This window comes from Podarcis melisellensis (assembly GCF_964234715.1).
Source record: "Podarcis melisellensis genome assembly, chromosome: 1".
Lineage (NCBI taxonomy): Eukaryota > Metazoa > Chordata > Lepidosauria > Squamata > Lacertidae > Podarcis > Podarcis melisellensis.
Window position 1 is genome coordinate 24099084 of NC_138528.1, and position 19647 is coordinate 24118730.

Consider the following 19647-nt stretch of genomic DNA (forward strand, 5'->3'; position numbering starts at 1 on the left):
TTTTATTCTGCAAATGAATGCCTCCCAGATTCAGTGTGTGGCAGGAATGATTTCAGTCAGTGGATGCTGCCCCATTAGGGAGAATGGGGCACCCCTCAGCCAGTCCCCACTTGCTTGCCTCCTTACTTACAACCAGAGTACTACTCCCTTCAGCCCCAGCCACGGCAGATTACAACAATTCCAACCTCATTATAAGTCCCAGGGTACAGTCTGAAGGCACACAAGGCCATTATCTTGCTGAAGCTAAGTATGTCCAGGTTTGGTCAGTGACTGAGGCTGGGCAGATGACTGCTTGGGAACTACATCTTGGGTTCCAGGATGGAAGCGTGATGGGATATAAACATAATAAAATAATTTGCGGTTTAAAAAACAGGACATACCAAGAAGCCAGAATAACAGCATAATAGATCCATGCACGCAGGGTTAAAATTCACTAAGAAACCTGGCCCCCCAAAAAGTCTAAACTGCCTACTGAAGACATCAGAGAAGGGCCCATACTAAGAACTGACTGCGAATTTGGAAGGTTCATATTAAAAAGCAAACCAAATGAATTTCATCTCTATGCATAAATTCTAGCAGTTCTGTAAGCTGAGGGAACACCGGACCAGTGAGATCAGCTATGCTATAGTGGCAGTACTTTCACACATTAATTCGAATGGATTGGCCAGTTTATATATACTGTAGATCTCTAGTATAAACCAACCGGGAGATGTGGACTTTGGGGGAGTAAGTGGACTGCTTTGTTCAGGGCAAAGCTTCTTATAAATCCTTTGCCTTTATTTGCTTCTCACAGTAACTCTTGCTTTTCAGATTGAGCTGTCTAATGCTAATGTGTTCTGCCAGGAGTGTTTGTGCTTTGGTGGGGCCATTTTGGTCCTAGCCTCCCTAATGAAATCACCAGTGTCTCTTTTCTAAAGTAATTACCTGAGGCTCTGTGCTATGCGAGGCAGGGAGCATGGTGCTGTCATTTGGTCCCTGCGTGGCACAGTAATCACTGCATGGACACATTGCTGATTTCATTGTTGGAAAGTAATTTGTGAAATGAAGGAAATGCAAAAAAAAGTAACAATAGTAACTGAAAAATCAGAGTGTCGACTGACAGCTGTTGGCTCCTACTATGAGTTTGTGTGGATCATCTGGGCAAAACAGAAAAACCCGTGAAAGAAATTATATTTCAGACTTAGGAATGTAAAAGTGAAAGAACACATTTCAGGGGCACAGTTCATTATGTTTAAACTATTTCTATATTGCTTTCCATGTAAACACCAAAAGGAGGTGTACAAAAAGGCATTAATATTTACCATATGTTTAACTCTATAGGACACACCGGACCATAGGACGCACCTTGTTTTAGAGGGGGAGAACAAGAAAAAAAAATCTCCCCCTCTCTGCTCAGTGCCCCTTCAGCGAAGCGGCAGGAGAAATGGAGCCCCTTCCATTTCTCCTCTCGCTTGGCTGAAGGGGCGCTGCGCAGCTCTCCCTCTCTGCTGAAGCCGGGAGAGTCTTGCTCTCCCGGCTTCAGCAAAAGGAACCCTAAGCCTGCGGAGTGTAGCGGGAACTTGCGCTGCACTCTGAAGGCTTCGGGCGGCTATCCCTGAAGCCTGGAGAATGAGAGGGGTCGGTGCGCACTGACCCCTCTCGCTCCCCAGGCTTCAGCAAAAGCAACGCAAAGCCTCCGGAGCGTGGAGGGAGCGCTCCCTCTGCACTTCGGAGGCTTTGCGTTGCTATCGCTGAAGCCAGGGAGCCTGCATTCGCTACATAAGACACACACACATTTCCCCTTAATTTTTAGAGGGGAAAAAGTGCGTCCTATAAAGCGAAAAATACGGTATATGCAGAATAAATGAAGTAACAGTCAACTTTATGCCAAAATGGGCACATCAGGCTCTTGTGAACAACTGGTATCCATGTCTAGCAAGGGCTGGAGAGAATAAATAAATAGCAGTTGTCAGAATGCCAGTCAGTGTCTGCTTTAATTCAGAGGAGAGGTGATCTGAAAGAGAAGGTACCGCTACCAAAAGGGCTGCCTTGCATTCATAAGAGGTTGGGTAGAGAAAGACCATAGCTTAACAGTGGATGGCATAGTGAAGTTTGCGTGGTGTAAACTGACTGGTGGAGCCAATCTGGCTTTCCTGATGGCGCATTTGCACTTTGCAAACCTCCTCAGTGTGTTGCAGTGACTCAGCCGGATGGAGGTCAGGTGGGCAAAGCAGCCCCATCACCATCTGCTGCTGGCACAGCCTTTGAACATATTCTACAAATTTGAGTGTGATCAGCACTAGAGCCTGTTACACATTTACTAAATGTTTGGAAATTATAATCAACGGCACATTTACTATAACAGGATTTCTTGCTAGTTTGCTAGAATTTGGGTAGGGCAATTGGTGGCAGGGAGAGAAAACTGTTCTATTATAATTCATAAGACACATTTTTTTCACATTTCTTATATGAAAAGTGGGACCCCTCCCCCTATTATTTCCACAAATATTTTGCCTCACTTAAAAGTGGCATCTTACAGGTAAGGTAAAGGTAAAGGACCCGTGGATGGTTAAGTCCAGTCAAAGGCAGCTATGGGGTTGCGGCACTCATTTTGCTTTCAGGCCGAGGGAGCTGGCGTTTGTTCACAGACAGCTTTCCAGGTCATGTGGCCAGGATGACTAAACCACTTCTGACGCAACAGAACACTGTGACGGAAGCCAGAGCGCACAGAAACACCCTTTACCATCCCGCTGCACAGTATCTATTTATCTACTTGCATTGGTGGGCTTTTGAACTGCCAGGTTGGCAGGAGTTGGGTCAGAGCAACGAGAGCTCACTGCATTGCAGGGATTTGAACTGCTGATCTTCCAATTGACAAGCTCAAGAGGCTCAGTGGTTTAGACCACAGTGCCCCCCGCTCTTACATCTTGCATCTTACAGTTGGGATACTCGCTCACCAAAGCAGGATAGGGTTTTTCAAGAGGCTAGATTGTTCTCAGAAGCTATTTTGGATCCAAGAATTATTGAATTATAAGTAAGTAAGTAAGTGAATCAAAATAGGATGAATTAATTCCCGATTCAGAAATTTAAATAACCTATTATTGTACGTGCTGTGAAATGGACAATATCACACTAATCTTGTGCAGTTTAATCATCTAAGCCTTTGTACCTTCCAGGTAGACTATGGTAATATATTTTTCTGGGGCTGCCTTTTAGGATTCCTCATAAATTTGCGTAATAATAGAATGTAGAATTCTGCCATCATATTGTACTAGTGATCAAGAATCAACACTGGCTTCTTGTTACTTTCTGATGATAGCAATTGAAGCCATGGGCTTTAACTTGTCAAGCCCCAAATTCCTTGGATGAAATATATTTCTCCACCCTGCTTAAGATCACCTCACCAAGAGGACTGCATCTTTGCATTCATGTAGAGTCTTTCCCTCAGTTACGAAAGTCCCACAAGTCCAAGCTCCTTGCAGAAGTAATATAAAACTTCTAACATGTCATTTTGGGGTAGAACATTCCTGTGAGGTGCTGTCACTCTCTTAGTTTTGTTTCTGTTCGGTTTTATCCTGTCTGTGCTTTTCTTGGTTACTGTTGGCTATTTGGAAGCTTCTCAATTGAAGGCAATTTACAGATAAAATAACTTTTGTTGTTCACCACACATCATACAGACTCATGCTTTCGTTATTTCATTTTATTGAATGTGTTTTTATACTGCCCTCCTATTGAAATTTTCCAGGTTAGTTTACAGTAGGCCATAAAACACAATAAACAAGAGCAATTGGGAAAACAGTAAGTTATATCACTACAAGTTTGTACTAAAAGCAACCACAAAAGAAATAAAAAGACAAACACCGCAGTTTAACAGAGTTATGATGTCCAGTGAAATTAGCTGGCAAAATTATGCAGGATTGAGATGGGTCATGACCTATTCCTCCCCCCCCTCACCAATGGCAGTAACTCAGGCAATTAATTGGCCATCAGGGAATATCACTTTGTGCGATGAATATGCCACCTGACAGCCATTGACCAAACCTTCTGCAGGCCCGTAGTGCTGTTTACACTTCATTCACTCTTTTAAAGATGTTCTTACAGAGTGTGGCTAGGAGCTAATTTATTTTTCATGAAGACAATGATTCCAGAGAACAAGATAGGAACTTAAATCATGTCTGTTGCAATGCAGTCTCCCAAAAGCGGGGAAAAGTGGTGATCTACCAAATAATTCAAAAGGGTAGAATGGATTTTGGAATCCATTCATTTGAGCTCTCGGTCTGTGGCCTGTTTTTGGCAGGGGTTGTACATTAAGAGAGCTTGTCTTTTTCATCTTCCATGTATGCCTACAACTCCCATGATCCCTAGCTAGCAGGACAAGTGGTCAAGGATTATGGGAACTGTAGTCTCAAAACATCTGGAGGGCCAAGGCTGAGGAAGCCTGCTCCAGAGCAAGGGTCACCAATGGATGCACATGCACTTAAAGAGATCTATAGTATAGATCTATAGTATAGTGTATTTAAAATGGGGTTTCAGAGTTTTTAGGGGTTTTGGAATGTTTTATGTAGTTTTTATGTAGTTTTATGTAGTTTTTATGAAGTTTTTATGTAGTTTTATGTAGTTTTTATGTAGTTTTATGTAGTTTTTCAATTTCATTGTTCTGCATGGGACAATGACAATAAAAATACTGTATATCGTATATCTCATCTGGTACCCACAGGGTCCCTTCCCCCTGCCTTTCCTCCTGGTTTGCAAATGCAGCCATGTACCCAAAAAGATTGGCAACCCTTCCCCCAGCATGTTCTGGACTTGGGTGGGGTGGAATCCATTAAAAGGGAGCAAATTTTAATGAATGGAATGCAAATTTCAAAGGTACGTTTCATGTTTTGTTCTGGTTAGTTCTTTGATTCCCCCCCCCCCCGCCCCTGAGGAAGAACTAGTGGGCCTAAGGTCATTGATGGAATGGAAGTTCGTGCAGGTAGATGGGAATTGTGGACCCATGCCTAGAGTCATAGTTCAGTGGTAGCGTACTTGCTTTGCCTATGCCCCCACTGTGGAAGGATGTGTGGATCCAGAATTGGCCTCCACAGTCACTTATGGACTCAACTGTTAAAATTGTGTTTGTGGAAGACAATCTTACTCGGCTATGAGTGATTGCCAAAGAAGAAGATGAAGAAGACATGCTTTGCACACAAAAGGTTCAATTCCTAGCATCTCTGGGTAGGGCTGGAAAGGACTCCTTTCTGAAATCGTTGAGAACATGTACTAGTCAGTGTAGAAAATGCTGAGCTAAATGGATCACTGATCTTATTCTGTACATGTTTTCAGTCTCAGTGTCTAGGACTATAACTTTATTAGAAACCTTCTTGATTATCGTAATTCTGCAGCCCCTTTCCATCTTCCCTTAGACCTTCAAGCTGGTGACCTGCTCTTTGTTTGACAGAATATTTATGGATTAGCCAGGAGTCTATTAGCAAGAAAAATGGGCAATTTGGGGTCTCATTTAGACTTACAAATCAGTCACTGTCTGTAATCATAGCCAATTAGGCTCCTTTTGTCATCCTCCTCCATTTAAGCCCCCCCCCACTTTTCCTACACAAAATTAGAGAAAATTCAAAGAAAGTATCTTGCAATCCTGTACACACTTCCTTGGGAGTAAGGGGTGCTTCTAAATGGGGGTTTAATATTGTAAATGGGTTACTGAGATACCAGAAAAAGGTTGGTCTTCTTGGAGAGGGGATATGAGCTGGTATTTTGATGATAACAATGTTGTGTGGACACTACAAAAAAACTTGCATGCATGATACTCATTCAACAATAAACATCCATACAGGGCCGTCTTACCCATAGGTGCTAGGGGTATGGGGCACCTGGGCATCGGACTCTCAGGGGCTCCAGGCCAAGAGTCCAGGGCCTGAGTCTTGAGTCAGGGAAGAGCCCGCCCGTTGGTCAGAGAGCCATGGCAGACTCTTCTGCTGCCGGCAGCTCTGTGCCACAAGTTTGGGGGCAATCGAGCCAGCGAGATGCTGAGGTGGCCGGTCGGCTCCACCCTCCGCACCTGGGATTGGGCAACCTGGCGGGGGGGGGAGGGGGTGCCGGGCGGATCTTTGCGCCCCGGTGCCACATATGCTTAAGACAGCTCTGCATCCATATGAAATCACCTAAGTCACATTTATCTCAGTGGAACTTTTTGCTGTATAGGAGTTAGTTCTCCTTAAAGATAAAGAACACAACCCTCTATTGTCCTGTGGAAAGTTTTTGAAGAGAAATGTGTTAGGGTTCTCTTTTATTCTTCAAGAACCAACTTTCTGGTGTAGTATCAGTTTGAGATTTGCCTCCCTTCCTGCATGTGTTAATATGTTTTCGCTTAAAAAGATTTGTATACCTCCTCCTTGTAATAAAACCTCTAAGTGGCTTACAAGAAACATTTAATTATCAACAAAAACCAGTTGATTTTTCTGGTGTAGCACCCCCTTTTTTTGTACCACTAGGTTTGTAGCTATTCAGATGCCTTTGTGAGCTTGTTTCTCACATCATGTTTTCTTCACAGAGCCATTTGCTCAGTGAGTAATACACACAAAGTCTGTTTCAGAAGAATAATTAAAAACAACAACAACAGCCCCACATTACTTTTGTAGAAAAGATCAAATCAGACAACAGATGGGAGCCTCAGGCTGGAAACCCTTCAAACCACTCTGTCTATCCCTCGGGACTCCCCCCAGGCCACCCCCGGTATTCAGGGTAGGATTCTTCTCAGGAGCCCCATATGTGGAAGCCCTGCACAAGGTCTTCTACATGTACAATGGGGCTGCCCCCCTCTGCTCCCCCTGCACACTTTCTGAACCCCCCAATTGACTCTGGTTGCAATGTGACTTTGAACTGTGATAATGACTCTTGCTTGGGAGATGGAAAGATGGGGGTAGGCTTGCAGAAACCTCTGATGCCTGGAATGTAGCCTTTCATGCAAAAGCAAAGGCCACATCCATGGCTCCACGTGGGACACGGTGGCACTGTGGGTTAAACCACAGAGCCTAGGACTTGCCGATCAGAAGGTTGGCGGTTCGAATCCCCGCGACAGGGTGAGCTCCCATTGCTCGGTCCCTGCTCCTGCCAACCTAGCAGTTTTAAAGGACGTCAAAGTGCAAGTAGATAATTAGGTACCACTCCGGCGGGAAGGTAAATGGCATTTCCGTGTGCTGCTCTGGTTTGCCAGAAGCAGCTTAGTCATACTGGCCACATGACCCGGAAGCTGTACGCCGGCTCCCTTGGCCAATAAAGCGAGATGAGCGCTGCAACCCCAGAGTCGGCCACGACTGGACCTAATGGTCAGGGGTCCCTTTCCTTTACCTTTTATGGCTCCACGCACTGTTGTCTTTGGCTCCACCCACCCCTGGAAGGTTCTGCATGAGAAAATGCAGTCCGTGGGCTGAAAAAGGTTCCCTGTTCAACAAGCGCACACTTGTCCGTTTGCTTGTAAAGCTTTCCCCCCTCTGCATTCTTATTTGAGGAAGACAGAAACACCCCACATACTTTGATGGAGTTCGTCCTTAGAGATTGAACTAAAGCTGCCCTAAATTTATGAAGTGAAAAACGCTGTCACGTTGCAAGCAGAATGCCAAAGCAGCCTTTGTCTGGGGTGCACTGCTGTCAGGCAACTCGTTCCTGGAGGTGCACTACACACCTTTGGCCGAGCAAATGCGTTAGGCTGGGCGAACCACAGATGTGGTTCTCGTACTCTGGGTCATGCCGCGTACGGTGCTCCCTCTGGAATGGAGAAGGCGATGCATCCTCTGGCACAAGTAACACCAGTTGAGGTGACAGCGTGCCGTGGCCTGCCTGTCACGTCGAGGTGTCAATTAAGCTGATTTATGCTCTTCTGGGTAAATAAACAGAATGCTCTCTGCACTCTGAGATTCTGCTATGTAGCAAACAATTTTTTCTCTGACACCACTGGGAACTTAATAGATAGACATCCTAGTCCCCTTCCTCTATATTTTAGCTATGCTGGTAACATTTCCCATCTTCTCTTTTCCCTGTTTAAGTATCTAGATTTTAGGGTAATTAAACATTCAAAGATAATTAAATAACGAGAGGTAATTAAATCATTTGAGGCTTTGGATACTTTTGACCAACATGAGCCATGCTGCACACAGAGATCTCCCCCCTCCCCCTGGCTCTCCACCATTGTTTCAGCACCAGAGTTGTACAGTGGTACCTCAGGTTACAGATGGTTCAGGTTACAGACACTTCTGTTTACAGACTCCGATAACCCAGAAATAGTACCTCAAGTTCAGAACTTTGCTTCAGGATGAGAACAGAAATCGTGCTCCAGCGGTGCAGCGGTGGTGGGAGGCCCCATTAGCTAAAGTGGTACCTCAGGTTAAGAACAGTTTCAGGTTAAGAACAGACCTCTGGAACGAATTAAGTTCTTAACTCGAGGTACCACTGTACTTGGTTAGAATGGAGGGGAGACCCTCCTTTGTCTCTGTGCCATGGCTTTGGAAGCCCCTACCAATGGAGGCTCACCTTGCCTCTTTTCTCTGATGGTCTTTCAACACGGGGCAGAGACATTTCTTTGCTGAGCTGCTCATCTTAATCTTCCTGAAGCTTGCCCTGAGACGCGAACGATATGCTGCCTCTTTCTTTCTTTTGCTGTTGCTTTCTTTTTGCCCTTTATTGTTTGTCGGGTTTCGTGGGTTGCTTAAGCTGCAAGGCAACATGGGCATTAATTTCATTTCTGCTTTTAATAAATAAATAAATAAATAATGGGGTTAGCAGGGTCAGGTCAGTGTCCCTCATTTGCATCCCACACCACTCACAGGAAGCCATTGTTCCCTCATCCTAAGGGCCAAACCTAAGAGGCTGTGAAACATTAGAGACAGGTGAAAAAGGCTTTCCCATGTAAACAATCCACTGCCAATCGCTCCCACCCAAATGCACTTGCCGTGGGGAAATAGCCATTTCTTTTGTGAGCCAGAGAATCATAGTTTCTTAATGCCAACGTGATACCTTCCAGATGTTGTGGATTACAACTTCCATTTGACATAGCTAGCATGGTTTTAATGCACCATCACAATTCAGTTTTTTTTAAAAAAACACAAGTCTGAAGATTTTGTGAATTTGCTCATGTAATATTACTATTTCATATGAATGAAGATGGATGTACGCCTATGCAGCATTACCAAAGAGGAATGGTTGCTAATTTCTACCTTAAATAAGCAGGTCTTAAAATATGAGAGTAGCACCCCCAAAGAGCAGGATGAAGCCTCCTTCATACATCCACCTGTTTTACTAGACTGGCCATCTAGTTAGACATAGCAACTGCCTTTGGTAACTCTATCCCTACGCAGCTTGTGTCTCAGAGAGCTCTTGAATAAATGAATTTAATAGATTTCGACAACTGGTACCAATGCCATGGTGTCTGTGCTTTCCCTCTCTGATCCCAGGTTGCATTCATAACATGGTCAATGGTCAGGGATGATGGGAGTTGTATTCCACAATATTTGGAGGGTTGCCACATTGGCTACCACTGCTCTATGCAACTAGGAAGATGAACACGATAAATGCATTTAAATATGGCAGGATACACATTGAATGCTTAGGCAGGTAAGCACTTTACCTGTCGTCTTCAGCATGTCTGGTTCAACCCTCTCTTCCCCATCTGCAGTAGTAATGCTGGCTTGTTTTACTGAGCTGTTGAGATGATGGGCATCAAGTGCTTGGAATGCTGTACAAATGTTTTGTGGTGATTTAAATGGTTAGTGGTGATGGTGGTGATTAGATATGAATGAGATGAAGGCAATACTGTGCTTTCTGAGTGTGTCCGTTCAGATCTCCATGCTGCACATTTCCTCAGTGAGCTATGGATAACAGGTGAGAGGGGCATAGCTCAGTGGCAGTACACATGCACTGCGTTGAGAAGGTCCTGGGTGTTGGGAAATATCTCTAATGAAGAGCCACTGTCAGTTAAAGCAGAGGTAGAATGGACAATAGGTCTGACCTGATAGAAGCAGTTTCCTAGTTCCTAAGCTTCCATTGAAGTCCAGTTCCAGCTGTGCTATGTTTCACAATAAAGTATTCTGCAGGTTAATTTTACTGTTGATATTTTTTTCAGAGGCTCATTAATGCTACCAGCGCCGGAGTCAATCCTGTCGGAGATCCCGTTAACAGCAGCAGTCACTGGGACCTCGGAAGTGCCTTTTTCTTTGCTGGAACTGTCATTACAACTATAGGTATGCATTTATATAGTATTTAAGCTGGAGGCAGAGATGGAAAAGAGTGGGGTTTTTGTAGGGTTGTTCATGTAGGCAAAGGGATGCAGGTGGCGCTGTGGGTTAAACCACAGTGCCTAGGACTTGCCGATCAGAAGGTCAGCGGTTCGAATCCCCGTGACGGGGTGAGCTCCCATTGCTCGGTCCCTGCTCCTGCCCACCTAGCAGTTCAAAAGCACCACAAAGTGCAAGTAGATAAATAGGTACCGCTCTGGTGGGAAGGTAAACAGCGTTTTCGTGCGCTGCTCTGGTTCGCCAGAAGCGGTTTAGTCATGCTGGCCACATGACCCGGAAGCTGTACGCCGGCTCCCTCGGCCAATAAAGTGAGATGAGTGCAGCAACCCCAGAGTCGGCCACGACTGGACCTAATGGTCAGGGTCCCTTTACCTTTTTTTATCATGTAGGCAAACAATCCTGATCAGTTTCTGCATGGAAAATAGGGGCAGGCAGCACAACCTCACCACAAGCTGTCTTTCTGTCTTGATTCTGCTCACAGACCACACACACACACACACACAGAGAGAGAGAGAGAGAGAGAGAGAGAGAGAGAGAGAGAGAGAGAGAGAGAGAGATCAACAATCCAGTGCCCCTGGGCACCATGGCACCCACAAAGGTCTTCATTGGTACCCCCTAGGCAGGCACCCCGATACTTAGGTTTCTTTCTTTTTTAAAGCAGCAGTCTGGTCCTCCTAGAAAGAAAGTTATGAAGCAATATGTGGAAGTAGCTTTCTAAGCAATTTATGTAACATGAGCTTGCTGGCTACTCTTGGCTGTCAGTATTTTAGCTAATGAGTGAAGGCAAAGCTGTGATTGATAAGGGAGTTGTTTGGACACATGGCAATAGGAACCCCTTGGGGTCCTAAAGAGCTGCTCTTCCTCCCTCCGGTCTTATTATTGGAATCTCCCTAACCATGTCCTGGTTTGCACATCCAAGAGAATGTACCAGCTCCTTGAGAGCCAGTATGGTGTAGTGGTTAAGAGCGGTGGACTCGTACGCTGGTGAACTGGTGAGCGTCTCCGCTCCTCCACATGCAGCTCCTGGGTGACCCTGGGCCAGTCACACTTCTTTGAAGTCTCTCAGCCTCACTCACCTCACAGTGCATTTGTTTTGGGGGAGGAAGGGAAAGGAGATTGTTAGCTGCTTTGAGACTCCTTAGGGTAGTGATAAAGCGGGATATCAAATCCAAACTCTTCTTCTTCTTCCTGGCAAGGAGCTTGCACCTGCTTTTCTCCTGTCCTGGGCTTCCTAGGTCAGCACGGGATGACAGCTAAGCCAAGGTTTGAGTTAACAATTCACACATCTGTAGGTATAAGTTTATTGAATTGTAGGTAGCTGCAGAGATTGAAAACCAGAGTGCCAAATGCAGGTTCTTGGCTCTTGGAAGGATGAGCAGAGTGCATTTCTCCAGGGGCTGAAACTTCAACCTACATTCTGAACTTAACAATGACATCAACACAAGAATGAGAGAAAACAAACAGAAAATAATAGCATAGATCGTAATCCAAACTCTTGTCATCTTACAATTGTGCTACTGATGTTAACGCAGATGGCGCTCTCTGTTTTGGCTCTGGGTTATGAGGTAGTCTTTAACGGGGGTAAAATAAAAATGTAATATTGAAATGATAAGAGATCAAGTTCATAGGAATCTCAGCTTCTGGATCAATATGCAAATGTACTGCAGCATTATATGTGAGGATAGGGTCCACCTATTAACTGGGCGAAGAGCTGCATGGCTGATCTTGCTGTGTATAGTCATGCAATATTCCTAACAAGGGGAAGCCTATGCAAGTAGATCTCTATGCATACAGACCTTCTGAGGAGCTGGGATGCTACATGATCAGGTTTCTACTCTGATAAGGACATAAGAGGAGCCTTGATGGATCAGGCCCTGTTCTAGTCATATTCTTTCTCCTAGCTGCTGATATTCTGCCAGAGTCCACCCCTCCACCCCTTGTTAGGGCTGCTTTCTCTTTCCTGTTTTACTCACATGGGTGATCCAGTTCAATCCAATCAGAGAGAATCTAGGGAATTTGATGTTGTTGTGATGGTTACTGACATCACTGAGGGCAGCACCTGTTCAGAGTTAGGGCTGTGCTTCCTGAATAGAGCACTTCTGAAGACATCAAAGCAATCATTGGCTCATTTTGCCCCACAGTGCCTCTCTGCTACTACCACGCCATGATGTAGTATCCTTTCAGATGTAGTGTTGAAGGGAAATGCTGGCGCTAATCCATTTAAGAAGTGTGTGTGTGAGAGAGGAGAGAGTGATGGAGGGACAGAGGGATCCTACAGTCTTTTGCAGGGTGCATGACAGATCTAATCTAAAAAGCTTATCCTTTGTTTTGCTTGTTTCTGGGTCTGAATAATTCATTCTTGGTCTGATCTCTGTACATGGCTGCATGTTTCCAATGTGAAAGTGCATTTTTATTGCCAGGCTGCAAACCGCTGAAATGAAATGGATTTTAATGGAGTAGGCAGTAAAATGGTCTGAACTTTGGTGCTGTAACTATACTTTTCATTTCTGCCTCTTGTTTCAATGAAAAGGGGTGAGTTGAGGAAGCCCAGCACAACAGATAATGAAGCAATGAAAGTCTGTCTAAGTGGCAGTACATTGATATCAATGAATGTTTGTTGGATTAGATTGTATGCATCTATGGGTAGCTAATATATATATATATATATATATATATATATATATTGTCAGGGTTTCTGGGAGAGAGGAGGAGATGACAGAGGAGACGGAGAGCGAGTGGGAGGAGGGGCAGAAGGATGAGGAAGAAGATGACGGAATTCTGAGGGAATCCACGAGTCTGAGCAGCGAGTCAGAGGATTCTCAAAAGGGGGTTACCTTAATCAAGCAAAGGGGAGGAGAAGGGAGAAGCGGAGAGGAGCCCAGTGGAAGACAGAGGAAGCAAGAGACGTCTCAGCCGGAACGGAGTAAAGGGGGTGGAGTCGTCAGCCTCTCGGAGGGAGCAGGATTAGGAGAGAACAGAGAGAGGGGGTTGGAGCAGGGTGTTCAGCCGGAAAGGGTGGAGAGCAGAGCAGGGGGTGGTGTAGCGGTCGAAAGAAAGGTCAGCAGCAACGTACGCGCGCCAAGTTCAAACGTAGAGGCGCGCGGAAGTGGAGAGAGCTCAGGGGAGGAGCCCGGCCCTAAAGCCAGAAAGAGGGGGGAAGAGGCAGCAGAGGATTCAGCCTCAGGCGAGTCACGGAGAGAGGGAACCCAGGGGGGCAGGAAGACCCTGCGGAAAAGAAAGGAGAGGAAGAGGTGGTCTAGAGCCAGGCTATTAAGTTGGTGCGGAAGAGGGGAGGAGTCAGAGGGGACTTCAGCGGTCTAACGTGGCAGACGTACGGCCACAATGCTGAACTGTATGAGAAGGAGAAATCTTCAATAAACTTTTCCTGTAAATAAGCTGCAACGGAGTGAGGTCTCTTGTGAGCTGGGACCAGACCTGGGTGGCCGTGACAGTAAGTCCCCTCTCTCAAAGCAAAAATTTTTTTTTGCGAAGCTCACGAACGGGAGCAGCCATGAGCGCTGAGGAGCAGCTGGTTGCATTGCGGAATCAGGTTACCGCTCTCACATCGGCAGTCATTGCTTCGCAGAAGAAGAATGACGACTTGGAGAAGACGTGCCAGGATTTGCAGGCAAGGTGGGAGCGCGCGGACAAGGCGGGGGCCCCAGGATCCAGAGCGGAGGGCATTGCGCTTGGACGGAGGGGGGGTGCCCTAGTTCCGCATTTTAATGGCAACTTGCAAGACTATCCCAATTTCAGAGCGGACGTTGTATATGCACTACACTTACTCCGTCACGATTTTAAAGATGAGGAGGAGAGAGTGGGGTTCATTGTTTCGCACCTGCATGGGGAGGCCAGGGCTTGGCTACGCAATTTGTGGCGCGAAGATGGACCGGCCCGTCGCGATTCAACTGCGTTCATCAAAGCGATGGATTCTTGTTTTCAATCCTCTGTGGATGTGGACATTGCGCGCCGTCAAATGCACGGGCTGAGGCAGGGGAAAGCGACTGTGCGCCAATACCACTCTAAATTTTTTGCATTGCTCACCGCCTTAGATTGGCCAAAGGACAGTAAACCGGTCAGAGATCTTTTTTGGGAGGGATTGAGCCCCCCCATCAAGGATGAGATCGCTAGGGGGGACAGACCCCAGACCCTAGAAGACGTGGTGCAACGGGCTTTAGCTCTTGGAATTCGACATGAGGGGCGTCCGTGGCATGAGGAGGACGGGCCCCAAGCGCGTGCGCAAGCAAGGACTCTCCCTTTTGGGCACAGGGACTTCAGCCGTGCGCACCCCTCGCCAATGGGGAAGGACAGAGAGGAGCCAATGGAGATTGGTGGTGCTAGGGCTCAGAAGCCATCCCAGAGCCCTGTCCCTGGTGCAGCCAAAGCGAAGCCTCCTAGAGGAACCAGGAAGTGTTACATCTGTGACAGTGCGCACCATATGGCGAAAGAGTGCCCCCAGAGGCTCCAGAAGCACACTGCAGCGCTGGCAACTGTAACAGCAGAGGTGCAACCAGGGGAGCAGCTTCAGGGAAACGACAGTGCCTGGCTGGAAGCAGAGCTACTGGGGCTCAGCCAGGCGGATCTGTAGACAAGCCCCCAGCATCACTGCAGAGCGTGGACCCTTTGCCTCCCAAACCGGCAGTTCTGCTCACAGCAACACTCCAGTTGCCTGATGGGAGACTCCTCGAGGTTCCAATAACGATCGATTCGGGAAGCAACGCCGACTTCATGGGACTGCAGTTCGTTAAGCAGCACAACATGGCGCTCCTGCCTGCAACGACGCCTCTGAACGTGGTCACGGTGGACGGCAGGAAGTTGCTGGGGGGGCAAGTGGTGCAGCAAACCCCTCCCATGATGATGCAGATTGGCAACCATCGAGAGCTTATTAGTTTCAATGTCACCCACTTATCGGACACACCCATCGTGTTAGGCATGAGTTGGCTGGAGAGGCACAGTCCCGCGGTTGCGTGGTACCAGAGGCAGATCAACTTTTGTTCATCGTATTGTGCTCAGCATTGCTTTCAGACCGATCAGGGAGGAGAAGCTGAGCAGCCATTGCATCTGGGTATGGTGCAAACAGTGCCTCACAAGTACCAGGAATTCTTGGAGGTTTTCTGTGAGAAGGAAGCTGACAAGTTGCCGCCTCATAGACCTTACGACTGCGCGATTGATTTAGTGCCAGGGGCGCAATTGCCTGCTGCCAAGCTGTACTCCATGTCGGAAAACGAAATGCAAGAGCTTCGGGAGTTCATAGACCATAACCTCAAGCGCGGTTTCATCCAGGAATCTAAAGCAGCGGGAGGCAGCCCTGTTTTCTTTGTGAAGAAGAAGGACACGCCCCAAAAAAGGCTTATAGTGGATTACAGGTTCATCAACAGCTTGACTAAGCCCAAAGCTTTCCCCATGCCCAAGATTGACGACCTTTTAGCGACCGTCAGGAGGGGCAAGATTTTCACCAAGCTGGACCTACGTGGAGCTTACAATCTCATCCGCATCCGGAAAGGAGATGAGTGGAAGACCGCCATGTTCACCCCTCTGGGCACATACGAATACAGAGTCATGCCTTTCGGCCTCCAAAATGGCAGCCACGTTTTTCAAGCATTTATGCACCACGTGCTAGCAGGTCTCCTCTACAAGAAGTGTGTCTGCTTTCTCGACGATATCCTGATTTTCTCGGAATCGCCGGAGGATCACGATAAGGACGTGAGGGAGGTCCTGCAGAGGCTGAAGGAACACAGGCTGTACGCCAAGTTGGAAAAGTGCCAGTTTGATGTCAGAGAGGTTGATTTCCTTGGCTACAAGTTGTCCGACGAGGGACTGGCCATGGACAGGGCTAAGGTTCAAGCGCTGTTGGACTGGAAAAGCCCTCGAAATCGGAAAGAGGTCCAGAGGTTCATCGGCTTTGCCAATTTTTACCGCAAGTTTATTAAAGGTTTTGCGAACGCGACGGCGGCGATCACTGACACCCTCAGTTCCAAGAAGAAGAAGTTCGTCTGGACCGAACAAGCGGAGCGGTCCTTCCGGACGCTTAAGGGTCTTTTCGCCTCCGAAGAGCAGCTGCTCCACGTGAATCCCGGCAGACCCATGCGGGTAGAGACCGATGCGTCGGATAGAGCGGTTGGGGCCGTTCTTTTGCAAGAGGATTCACAAGGCAACTGGCGACCGGGTGCGTTCTACTCCCGGAAGCTCAGCAAGACGGAGCGCAATTATACCATATGGGACAGGGAGTTGTTGGCCATTCATGCAGCTTTCAAAGCGTGGCGACACTTCTTAATAGGAGCCAAGCACACGGTGCAGGTCCGCACGGATCACAAGAACTTAGAGTATTGGCGGACGGCTAAGTTGCAGACCCAGCGACACATGCGCTGGGCGGAGTTCTTTGCGGACTTCGACTTCAAAATAGAATACATCCCAGGAGACTCCAATGTTATTGCAGACGCGCTGTCCCGAAAGCCGCAATACTTGGAGGAAGCAGCTCCAATCGCAGCAAAGCACATTTTCGCACCGCAGGCGTGGACGTGCGCTACCATCGCAGTCGACCTGGACGCGGTGCGACGCGCGTTGCAAAGGGATCAGTTTGCACAGTCTAAGATGGAGGAGCTACGCGGAGGGTCGCGACACAACGATGAGTTTCAATTACAAGATGGACTTTTGACTCGTAAGGGTGCCCTTTACGTGCCCACCGACGATCTTCGAGCCAAGGTTCTGCAACAGTTGCATGACGCCCCTAGTGCAGGCCATTTCGGCAAAGAAAAGACGATGGAGTTGGTGGCTAGAGACTTTTGGTGGCCCCAGATGAGAGGAGAGGTGGCGGACTACGTCGCCAGGTGTGATATCTGCCAGAGGTCCAAACCAGTGCACCAGAAGCAGGCGGGATTGCTAGAACCGCTGGAGACACCGCAGCAACCATGGGAGAGGGTAGCGTTGGACTTTGTTACAGACCTGCCCAGCTCCAGAGGTAAGACGGCGGTGTTAGTGGTGGTGGACTTGTTCACCAAGATGGCGCACTTCATCCCTTGTGCCAAGGTGGCGACGGCAGAACAGACCGCAAAGCTCTTCATCGATCACGTCTTCAGAGTGCATGGACTTCCGCAGTCCGTCTTGTCCGACAGGGGGCGCCAGTTTGTTTCCACTTTCTGGCGAAAGCTTCTGGGCATCTTGCACGTCAAAATCAACCTGACATCGGCGAGGCATCCACAAACCAACGGTCAAGCGGAGAGGGTCAACGCGATCATGCAGCAGTACCTGCGGTGCTACGCCAACCAGCGACCTGCGGCGTGGGTGGACTATCTGCCGATGGCTGAATTCGCCTACAACAACACGAAACACGCTTCCACCGGGGTGACGCCTTTCTTCGCGAACAATGGCCGTCATCCCAGAACCTTCCCGAGATTTGCGGCACCAGGAGGGGGGGGGCCTCAAGATGCCGACCAGTTTGCAGCGGAGTTGCAAGAGGTGCACGAGGAGCTGCGGAGACATTTGGAGCTGGCAAAACAGGCGTATAAGGTGCAGGCCGATAAGCACAGGAGGGCGGGAGAGGACATCCAGGTTGGGGACTGGGTGTGGTTAGCAGCCCACGCGATGCCGGCCAGGTCATTGGCCAAGAAGAAGTTAGGACACAGGCAGCTAGGGCCATATCAAGTTGAGGCTAAGATCAATCCGGTGGCTTTTCGTATAGCCCTTCCGGAAGGTTCCAGGGTGCACCCGGTCTTTCATAGGTCGGTGCTCACTCCCTACAAAGCCCCACACAGGTTTCAAGAGTCAGGAGCACCCCCAGAGCCACGTAGGAGGGCGCCTGAGAGGGGGGAATCGCCAAGACCAGAACCTCTTAACGAGGTCACAGAGATACTGGACTCGAGATGGGGGGAGGAGGGAGTTGAATATTTTCTCGCCAGGGAGGGCACACCAGCCGCTGCTAATAGTTGGGTGCCAGGCTACGAGTTAGACGAACCCCTTTTGAAAGAAGAGTTCCATGCACTTTTCCCACATAGGCCCATGCCAGCTGAGTACTTTGATGACTGGCTTTTCACACCCACATTGTCAGATAGCACGTTCAGGGGTTTCTCTTCCCCCGAGGAAAGAACACCAGAATCAAGCCCGCCCAGGGGATCGTGCTCGGGGGTGGACACGGAAACCCCTTATTGGTGGGAGGAGCAGCCAGAGGAGGAATGGCGTAAGAGGTGGCTGATAGGTCCTTGGCGGGCAGCACCGGAGGAAGTAGCGATGGAAGCAGAGACTGAGAAGCATTTGGGGGAAGAACCCGACTTCGAATACACTTACACAGAACTGCCAGCAGAGAACATTGACGTAGACGACCTGTATCCTGAGCCTACCCCCGAAGAGCCGCAGTTTCCACAACCGGTCCCCGGCGAGCGGGAGGGGGGAAGGGGGGGCTTCGAGGGGGGGATGGATGTCAGGGTTTCTGGGAGAGAGGAGGAGATGACAGAGGAGACGGAGAGCGAGTGGGAGGAGGGGCAGAAGGATGAGGAAGAAGATGACGGAATTCTGAGGGAATCCACGAGTCTGAGCAGCGAGTCAGAGGATTCTCAAAAGGGGGTTACCTTAATCAAGCAAAGGGGAGGAGAAGGGAGAAGCGGAGAGGAGCCCAGTGGAAGACAGAGGAAGCAAGAGACGTCTCAGCCGGAACGGAGTAAAGGGGGTGGAGTCGTCAGCCTCTCGGAGGGAGCAGGATTAGGAGAGAACAGAGAGAGGGGGTTGGAGCAGGGTGTTCAGCCGGAAAGGGTGGAGAGCAGAGCAGGGGGTGGTGTAGCGGTCGAAAGAAAGGTCAGCAGCAACGTACGCGCGCCAAGTTCAAACGTAGAGGCGCGCGGAAGTGGAGAGAGCTCAGGGGAGGAGCCCGGCCCTAAAGCCAGAAAGAGGGGGGAAGAGGCAGCAGAGGATTCAGCCTCAGGCGAGTCACGGAGAGAGGGAACCCAGGGGGGCAGGAAGACCCTGCGGAAAAGAAAGGAGAGGAAGAGGTGGTCTAGAGCCAGGCTATTAAGTTGGTGCGGAAGAGGGGAGGAGTCAGAGGGGACTTCAGCGGTCTAACGTGGCAGACGTACGGCCACAATGCTGAACTGTATGAGAAGGAGAAATCTTCAATAAACTTTTCCTGTAAATAAGCTGCAACGGAGTGAGGTCTCTTGTGAGCTGGGACCAGACCTGGGTGGCCGTGACATATATATATATATATATATATATATATATATATATATATATATATATATTATATATATATATTATATTATATATTATACTAATATATATATATATATATATATGCAGGTTTTGGTGTCCTCGGGTGTCTTCCCGTGTAAAAGTTGGGGTGTCTAGGCGACGTTTCGACGAGGTCTCACTCGTCATCTTCAGGCTGGTGCTTTCGGCT

At 48.2% G+C, this 19647-nt stretch overlaps 2 protein-coding genes across 3 annotated transcripts in view; both read left to right on the plus strand.

Moving 5' to 3' along the window:
• The window catches only part of KCNK10 (potassium two pore domain channel subfamily K member 10), an 89498-nt gene that overhangs the window by 35466 nt on the left and 34385 nt on the right, over positions 1–19647 (plus strand). For both annotated transcript variants that reach the window (XM_081912306.1, XM_081912305.1), the window contains one exon: positions 10091–10208. In XM_081912306.1, coding sequence (XP_081768432.1) covers positions 10091–10208 — 118 coding nt within the window. The remainder of the gene's footprint in view (positions 1–10090; positions 10209–19647) is intronic.
• LOC309377321 (uncharacterized protein) overlaps positions 1–19647 on the plus strand; it is a gene marked incomplete at its 3' end in the record, with an annotated part of 34271 nt that overhangs the window by 6571 nt on the left and 8053 nt on the right. The gene's annotated exons all lie outside the window — the stretch shown is intronic.